Source organism: Cannabis sativa, chromosome X, assembly GCF_029168945.1.
Source record: "Cannabis sativa cultivar Pink pepper isolate KNU-18-1 chromosome X, ASM2916894v1, whole genome shotgun sequence".
NCBI classification, from domain to species: domain Eukaryota; kingdom Viridiplantae; phylum Streptophyta; class Magnoliopsida; order Rosales; family Cannabaceae; genus Cannabis; species Cannabis sativa.
In genome coordinates this window covers 80427904-80437564 of record NC_083610.1, presented here as the reverse complement: position 1 = coordinate 80437564, position 9661 = coordinate 80427904, and the positions used below count along the sequence as shown (strand labels likewise).

General features: G+C 34.4%; 1 protein-coding gene across 1 annotated transcript; it reads left to right on the top strand.

Moving 5' to 3' along the window:
- The first annotated feature begins 7076 nt into the window (after positions 1-7076).
- Positions 7077-9661, top strand: LOC133031658 (protein POLAR-like 1). Its single transcript, XM_061105161.1, has 3 exons — positions 7077-7638; positions 7726-8153; positions 9153-9661. Exons 1-3 carry the CDS (start codon positions 7299-7301, stop codon positions 9432-9434), a joined length of 1050 nt encoding a protein of 349 aa, XP_060961144.1. The 5' UTR covers positions 7077-7298; the 3' UTR covers positions 9435-9661.

Here is a 9661-nt window from a genome sequence, read left to right as displayed (position 1 = left end):
TGGCTTAAAGGAATTACCAAAAAAAAAATATTTGAAAAAATAATTAAAATAAATAATAACAGTCAAGGGGTCCGGATTTTGTTAATGGTATGTTCCCCACACTGTACTCTGTAGTAAGTGATATTAAAATAAGAAGAAATTAGGCGTTGTCTTTTTATAAATATATTAATAATTGAAAATCCAACAAAATTAATAATTTAATAAACATATTTAGTATTTTAATTGGTCAAATGTGATATGAAACAATTGGCCATATTAGCTCAAAACATGGCATATCCGCATCACCTGGGATTTTGACAAAGAAAATGCCAAAAAAATAATTTAAAAAAAAAAAAGAATTAAAAAAAGAAAACGAATTTAAATGAATTAAAAAAGAATAACAACAACAACTACTACTACTACTCCTAACTGCTAAGTTGGTCCACCAAATCTTTATATTATTTTATGGTTTGTAGTTTGATTAAAGTGGATAATTTACCACAAAGCATGGCCTTTTTCTTTTATTGCCGTTTTTGTTGTTCAAAATTCAAACTTGGGTAATTAAAAAAAGTTGGGTTTTTGATTGTCCATGGTTGTTGTATTACTATTACATGGGATTTAGTACTACTTTGTCTTAAATAAAAATAAAAAAGGTGATTTGATGATGGTAACCTGTGATTAGGCACTTTCATTAGTAGAGAGAAAAAAGGGTTGTTATTGTTAATTAAAAGTTACAATAATTGACCAAACTTATTGTATTATTAGATTATTATAATTATAGGGATATAACTAAGTCCACAACACAAACATATTTGTACTTGTGAGATGAGATGAGACAGAGAGAGACACCCTTCTTTCTTAAGTTTCTCTTTGGATTCTAATTTTGAGTGGCATTCATAATTCAAACTTGTGGAATATGGAAATGCTTGCTTGCTTGCTTAAATATATATATATATATATATATATATATGTGTATATAACATATACATGTGTGTGTGATTTAATATTTTTAAGCATTTTCAAGTTTGAAACCATGGAAACTTTGCTGAACGTATAGTGCACCACCAGCATCATGAATCATAATGATGCTCGTGATTTCGGATGATTATAGGTCACACTATATAAGTTTATTCTTTCTTTAAAGAAATAAAATAAAATACTTTTCTTCTTTCATGTGTTATTGGGTTTTTTTTATTGAATTTTTATACAAAATTCCTAAAATCTTATTTGTTTTATATTTTTACAGATTTTTTTTTACATTTTTACGAATTTTTTTTACAAATTTTGTACTTATACTTTAAATCAAAAAAGTAAAACTAACATTGTTTTCATGTTGCTTCACTTTCATGTAGCATCAACGTGAACGTGAAAAGCAACATTATTTTGAAAATAATTGTATGTATTTTTGAAAAAAAAAAAGTATAAAAATGTTAAAAAAAACTATAGATATGTATTTTTATATTATGATTGGTACGATAGTATCTGGAGATTGGAGATGAAGGTTCGAAAGGGTACAATATGGTTTAAGTTGTTGCTTAAAATTTATGTCAAATAAACTATTGTACCTTTATCAACTATCGTACTACCATCGTATCATATTGAACTTTCATCACTAACCTCTATATTACATTATTATCGCACCCACCATCGTACCCTGTCATAACTTATCATACCATAACCTCTATATTATCATGCCATAAATTTTATCATAATATAAATTTAAAGCAACTATCATAGTCTATCAATTATTGTACCATATCGAGCATTCATCTCTAACCTCCAGATTACACTACTATCGTATCCACCATCATATTCTATCGTACTTCATCGTACCATATACAAAAAAATCAGATAGAACCCAAAAAATACAAATTTTACCAAAACTCGATTTTCATAGGAGTGTTTTAATATTCTCGAGAAACTTACAAATATTTTAGCAGCGTGTAGCTCTTAGAAAGTCAAAAAAATGATCCATTCTCAATGGAATGACTCTACTATTTATAGGAAAAAATACAAGATGTAAGTTTGAGAATATAGGAGATGAATTCGGGAAACTAAATATCAAATCTCACGATTCTCTCAATAAAATAATCCCATAAAAATAAAGATTCTAATTAAGTTATAATTGAGAAGATATTTAAGGAAAATATATTTGGAGATCTTTAATTACCACGTTCCTCTGTACGAAAAATGGAACTCGGCTAGGCATATCTAATTTGTTCAAAGAAGCGTGAGGCATAGAACCTGCCTGGATAATACTTGCTGCAGAACTATATTTAACTGATTTGGCTTTGAATCGTTCTAGACGGAACCCCAAACTAGTATACCCCTTCCAATTATAAATACACTTGACATTTGTTACCCTGGTGAGTGCCATGTCATCTTGTACAAATTTTGGAATAGTATTTGCCCCCAAGTCCGTGTGGGAACTGTTAGTCGCATGGGGACTTCCAAGGTCTGCATATTTCTCGGATCAATAACATGTGTTACGGTTCACATGTTGTATTGGAGATGACGTTTGTCCTGCTCGAGACGTGTGTATTTAATCTCTTCAGATCTCAACATTTAATGCTCATTCAAAAATCAAGAAATGGGGAAACGTGCTTTGACAGTTTGCACGCCCCCATTCTTTTAATGATTATATTTTTTGTTACTTTTTGGAGGAAAACTCAATTTCAATTGTATACCGATACTACCCTTTAATGGGTCTATAAGAGGAATTTCTAAATTCATTTAGAACTTTCACCAGTTCTTCAATCTTCAAAGCTTGGAGAAAAAAGAAAAAGTTGTTCTTCAAGCTGTGTGATATTCGCTTTTCCGTCCATATGTTTTCCATGAAGATAATCAACTCTCCACGCAAAAGTGAGTACGTTATTTCCTTTTAAACTTTCCCTTCACTCTTCTTTGCTTAAATGTGTTTAGAATTACTGGAATATATACATGTGCATTTTGTTGTGGCTCGTTAGATTTTAAGTTTTCTTCAAATTTATTTCTAAAAAAGAAACGAAATAATAAACCTAAGAATCATGTGTCTTACTTGAAAATGTTTGGTGTGGAACTTTCGCGAGAAAAAATCGTCCCTTTTTCTCTATTATGTTCTTCGGAGCTTCTGGTTGTAAAAATCCTAAGATTGGTTTTTATGCAGGTGTTTCGTCATTAGGAGGAATTTCCTTTATTTTGATCTATTTTTCTCTTCTGGTATGAGTATTTGGGATGTTCTTCTTTTAGAAGGACAATCTAAACCTGTTCGGACACTCACCTGTCCATTATTCTTCTTCTTTGTAGATGAACCCAGGTGACTTTTGGGGAGTTGACTTTCAAATAGATGAGAATCTGCTTCAACTTCTTCACGACAACCAACCTAGACTTCGAGCAGACGAATTGCCTTCATCTCCAAGTGATTCTTCATCTACTTCAATATTTTTTGAGTGGGAAGTCAACAGTGATTCCCCAAAACCAAAAGTACAATGCCACCACAAATCTGACCAGATTGGTGGAGAAGTGTATGGACATTTTGTGTGGGAGCTAAACCGAGGTTGGAGGAAATTTCTTCCAGCATCGTGGACATACATAGTCTGGGAGGACGTACAGGATACATTGCCCATGGGTCAACTGGGACCTTTGAAGAGAAGCTCTGTGCAAGCTGAAGTAGCAGTTACAGTTGTTCGCCATAATCAAATATCACTTTTTGAGGCCAAGTCAAAATTAGCCCATACAAAGCAAACCATCCGTGCAATATCAGCCAACGATCCCCACATCGCGAGGTATATGGTTGTTGTTAGGAAAGCCACGGTGCCTATGGAGCATGAGGATTAGGAGGAACATAAGAACCCAGAGGCTTCTGAGGGGAAAATGGAGCTTGATGCTGATGAAGAGTTTACCTACGAGGGATTCGACGAAGCTGGTAAACCTGTTTCATCATCCAGCCAATTACTTGTTATTGGCAAGGATTACACTAACGAAGATTTGGTGGAGACTTTATCGAAGTCATCTAGGTCTAAGCATTGTCGCACTAGGAATCACCACCATCCAAGTTTACTGTCAAAAGGCTAAACAACTTCCACACCAAAGGCCAGGTCGGAGATGTTGTGGCATTTTTTCCAAGGGAGGACAATTGGCTCATAACCTTGGTGAAGGGCTTTGTGTCTGGTCAGGCCTCATGCCAAGCAGGGTGCTCTACTGCCCCCTCACTCATACTTTCAGAAGGTGGCCAACTATTACGGGATCTGCTCGACACAAATTAGTCCAAAGGGGATAAAGTATCTAGTCTCACTGTTTGTGCTTTATGTCGAGCAGGGATGGGAAATGCCTTCTCCCCATGATGTGAACTGGTTTTTTAACCTTAAGTCAAACCCACATCATAACTGGTCCAAATATTTTTATGTTTCCCAACTGGAGTTTGCATGGCTAACCGGTACCACCTACAATAAGGTTTTCAAGATTGGTGGATATTGTCCTGATTATTACATTGCTGAAGGAGTTGAGGCATACCATTTTTCCTTTCAGCATGTCGAGCCTTTCTACCACCCCCTATTCACTTTGGCACTTAGGAATAGCACCCACACAATCTTCGACCTTTCTGGAGAACATATCTACGCTGGCCATTGAGGCAAAGTTTTGGAGGCACAAAGTATATCCGTCTAAGAAGTTCAAGAAGAAGTCATCTGTGCCTAAGGGTAAGGCTTTTGAGTGCTAGAAATTAACTTAAGGTTAGTTGTATTTTAAAAAAATGTAAAAAATTAACAAAAAAAAAATTCAATCAATAACTTTTGCAAAATACAGGTTCTAAAATAATATTTTACCATTATATATATTCCATAAAATGAACAAAGAATAAATAGTATATAATCCCCCAAACTATGATCCGTGTAGAGTTTTGCCCTTGAACTTTTCTCTGTCACAAAAATTTTCCGTGAACTAAAAAAATTATTGCAAATGTCTCCCTGTACTTCAATTTTGGTCATTTATTTAAACAATTTGCTGGGATAACACTTACATAAAATTAATCTAGCCCAGTTCAAGAGTCTAGACAAAAAAAAATAAATATATAAATAGTAGTCTAATAGTAAATTATGAGAGTATGTTTGTGTATTCTTAATGATAGTATTTGTATATTTAGTGCTAATAAATTAAATTTTAAGTAGCTTTAAATTATTAAATAAGCCCCAGTCAAAACTCGTATAAATAAAGAAATAAAGAAAGTCGATTTTTAAAAAATAAAAATAAAATTTATGTTTTTAAAAAACAAAAATGTATTCTATAACTATTTTTATTTTTAATTTTTATTTAAGTCGAGTCTAGGTCCATGTCTAGGGCTGGGGCTGTGGTCCAGGTTTGGTACTAGGACCGCGACCGGTCCTAAGGTCCAAGTTAGGGTCGGAGTCCAAAATATTGATTAAAAAAAAATTAAGAAAAATTTTAAATAATTTTTTTAGTTCTCAAAATTTTAATTAAAAAATTAAAAAGTAAGAATAATTTTGTTAAATATATTTTTACTTTTTTAATTAAAAAAATAAAAAATAAATAATTAAAAAAGTGTTACAAAAAGGACTGAAACAATTTAAAAAATAAAGTGGCATTTGGTTGGAGGTAATAAAATGGAATTGAATAAAAAGAAAATAATCTTTATTTTATTTGTTTGGTTGCATATTAAAGTATTAGAAATGGAATGCTCTTTCCACTATTTTGGTGGAATGACTATTCCATTTTAAAATGAAAAGAAATACCATTTCAATACATGATGACAAAAAAATTTAATAGTTCCTTTATAAATTTTTCTTATATATTTTAAATTTTATTCTATTCTAATTCTTATTTATATTTTGGGTGATTCTACAATGCACCCCCTTAAAAGGGATGTACTGATGCACCCTTAACTTGTTCCGACATTCAGAAAAAAAAATTAGTCTAATTTTTTTTCATATTCATGTATGTTATAGCTATTTAAGATATCCTACAAAATTTTGAAAAATTCGGAATAATTTACAATATATAAAACAATGTTTAAACAGTCTATTTTACACGCATATAAAATAAAATAGTCACTCGTGCAACACACTGTTTGAACATAATTTTTGGCGTGTTAAACTTTTCCAAATTTCTTAAGGGAAATTTGATTTTCTATACTTAGAAAATCAAAAAAAAATTTCCCTAAACCAAAAATTTAAAACCTAAAAAAACTATTCCTTTTTTTTCAAAACCCCAAAAATACCCCCCTCACAATATTCTCTCTCTCTCTCTGCATCATCTCTCTCTCCCTCTATCTCACCCCAACCGCCCACCCTCACCCGAACCACCCTCACCCACCCACGTCAACCCCAACGCCGATCACCACCCTCACCCCCGTCGACCACGACCCCAACCCCTCCGACCCCAACCCCAACCCGAAAGAGCAACCCCAGTCCGACCCCAACCCCAGTCTCTGAAACTTTTTTTTTTCCTGCGATTTGAGAGAGGGAAGAAGACAGAGGTCCGATGGTCGGACCTTGGGGTCCGATGGGTCCGACCAATCGGACCCATCGGACCCCAAGGTCCGACCGTCTTTTAATTTTTTTTTTTCTGCGATTTGGGAGAGAGAGGAAGAAAGAGGTCCGATGGTCGGACCTTCGGGTCCGATGGGTCCGATGGTCGGACCCATCGGACCCCAAGGTCCGACCTAGCTTTTAATTTTTTTTTTCCCGCGATTTGAGAGAGCAGGAAGAGAGAGGTCCGATGGTCGGACCTTGGGGTCCGATGGGTCCGATTGGTCGGACCCCATCGGACCCCATGGTCCGACCATCGGACCTGGGGTGTGGGATTCTTGGGACCGGGTAGATAGAGAGAGAAAGAGAGATAGTTTTAGTTTGGGGGTATTTTTGGGGTTTTGAAAAAAAAAGTATAGTTTTTTTAGGGTTTAAATTATTGGTTTAGAAATCAAATTTTTTGATTTTCTAAGTATAGAAAATCAAATTTCCTTTTCTTAAAATTTTGCAGGATGTCTTAAATAACTATAACGTACATGACCATGAGAAAAAATTTGACTAAAAAATTATTTCGGATACTAAAACAGATAGGAGTGCATCAATATATCCCTTTTAAGGGGTGCATTGTAGAATTTTCCATTATCTTTTATCTCCTCTCAACTAAACCCCATCAAAATGTAAAGGAAAAGGAAAAGTGATGGGAAAACGAAAAGACGTGGAAAGACAGTTAAAAACTTTCCCTCCTTTCCGTTCCTGCATTTAAAACCTCTGTGTTTTCCCATTCATAAAACTTCACGATCGCATTAAATGGAAAAAAGAAAAATTCAATTTTTATTATTATTTCTTTAATTTTCAAACATGGAAATCAATTCCTTAAACCCCACTCCATTTCCCGATCCCCATAACCAAATCCCTCCTCTTCGAATAGCCGACCTTCTTCTCAACTCCGACGACGATCACAGCTATCACTCCGACGATAGTAGAAGTTACAGACCCCTACTATCTTTCCTCATGGACGGCGTTGGTAATCGCCGGAGAGATCGGTCCTCTGACAAGTGTAAGCACAACAGCCATTGCTCCTCGCCGCGGCGGATCATTGCTCGGTGTTTCTCGGCCTTGAGGCCGGCCAAGGAGAGGAAAACAGAGGAACGGCCGGTGAGCGATTTGCCTGTTTCGGCTCCAGAAAGTGAAGACTCAGGTGATGATTTTAAGGTTTTTTTTTTTTTTTGGATTAATCAATGAAGTGAGATTTATTTTGGTTTAACTGTTGATTGTTTAATTTTAGGTCAATGTAAAGGAAACACTTCTTTCAATTTGGGGATTGCTTGTGGTTTACTGTATCTAATTGGTACGAGTAAAAATGAAATGAATAAGATGATTGAAATGAGGAAACAAATGGAGATGTTTCTTCATAATATTAGAGATGAGTTTCGAAATAAGAGTAATCTTGCTTATTCTTCCAATAATAATTTTAGAGAGAGTTCAAGCTCTAATACCCATCTCTCACCTCTTATGAATTTTACTGGGACAACTTCATATGTGGTACCAGACTCAGAAACCATCTTGGAATGTGATGATTCTATTTCTACTGATCTTAATATGAATGAACAGCGTTTAGGTGAAATGGATGAACTTGAGGCTGAACTTGAAGCTGAGTTTGAACGTTTGCAGCTCCGTTTGGATACAGAACATTCACAACACCAAAGTTTAAAGGTAAAAAGATTACATGATTTACTAATAATAGTATTAGAGATGGAAATTGGTCGGTTAATGTACGGGGAATGCAATCCCCGCCCCCATCCCCGTTACCTATTTATACCCCCATCCCCGCCCCATCCCCGTTTAATAACCAACAGATTCGGGGTAGGGGAATACCCATCGGTTATGGGGAACCTATCGGGTATCCATTAAGGTAAAATGAAAAAACAAATTAATTTAAAATAATTGAAAAAAATAAGTTAAACTAATATTCTCACAAATATTTATTATGCATTCATAATTAATGGAAGATAAAAAATAAACCTACTTAAAAAAAGCATAACCTAATAGAAAATAAAAACTAAATATGTGTCAAAGTTTGAAAAAAAAACAAAAAAAAATTATATATATCTATATCGGGTCGGATATGGTGCGGATAGTATTATCCCCGCCCCCGCCCCATCCCCGCTTCGGGTATTGAAATTGTCCCCCACCACCGCCCCATTAACCACTAAGAAGGGGAATCCCCACCCCATTAGGGGCGGGTCCCCGCGGTATAAATTTCCATCTCTAAATAGTATGCTTTTTGCAATGAAGAAAATAAATTAGTCTAAGAGTAGTGAAGTGTTGTCATATGAATATTAAACCTTCCTTGTCATTGTATTATACTGTATTGTATTGAATTGTATTCTATGTTATATTTTTATATATTACTATGTTTAGTATTAACTTTTATACCAATCAAAATTTAACATCATATTTATATATAGTTTACCAAACATACCCAAAGTGATTCGTATAAGAGAGGCCTGCGCTTCTTCCTCAATGCTGATGTTTGAATATTACAGGTTTAATGAGACTTGGCTGCTGATTTGTATGCTGGAAAATGACTATCTACTCTGTTGTTAATGATGTTGTGATTTGTTGATACATATGCATTTTCATTGTTAGTTACTTGTGATCTGTGTTGCATTAATTTTTGTGCATATATAAGAGAGAATATCTGTGTGGCAGGTTGTTATGAACACTGCTTATTCTGAAAACCAGAGCCTGAGTTATGTGGAGGTAATTGATGATCCTCAAGAGCTATGTACTGAAGAACTAGAAAATGGGGTACGTCCTATTGAATTAGAGAGGAAGTTATATCAACTTCTGGAATTGAGACAAGAAGAAAGGATAAAGGAACTTGAAGAAGCTTTAGAATGTGCTAATCACAAACTTAAAGAGAAGGAATTAGAGGTTTCTTGGTGGAAAGACACTGCCCATCTCATATCGCAGCATATTCCACAACGTTAAAGGATTATTATCTTTGTAGAGAGAGTGGTTTTATTATTGTATCTGTAATTAGAGTGTGTGTGATGATGTGTAATTAGAGTGGTTCTTTTTATCAGTGTGAAATATAAGACATATTATATATATATATAGTAGGTGAGGGGTTTTTTCCTTTTATATTACTTGAATTGAATTGAACTGATATTAAACAATGAATTCTGATTTGGAGAAGAATTGAGATTCTTTCTTTA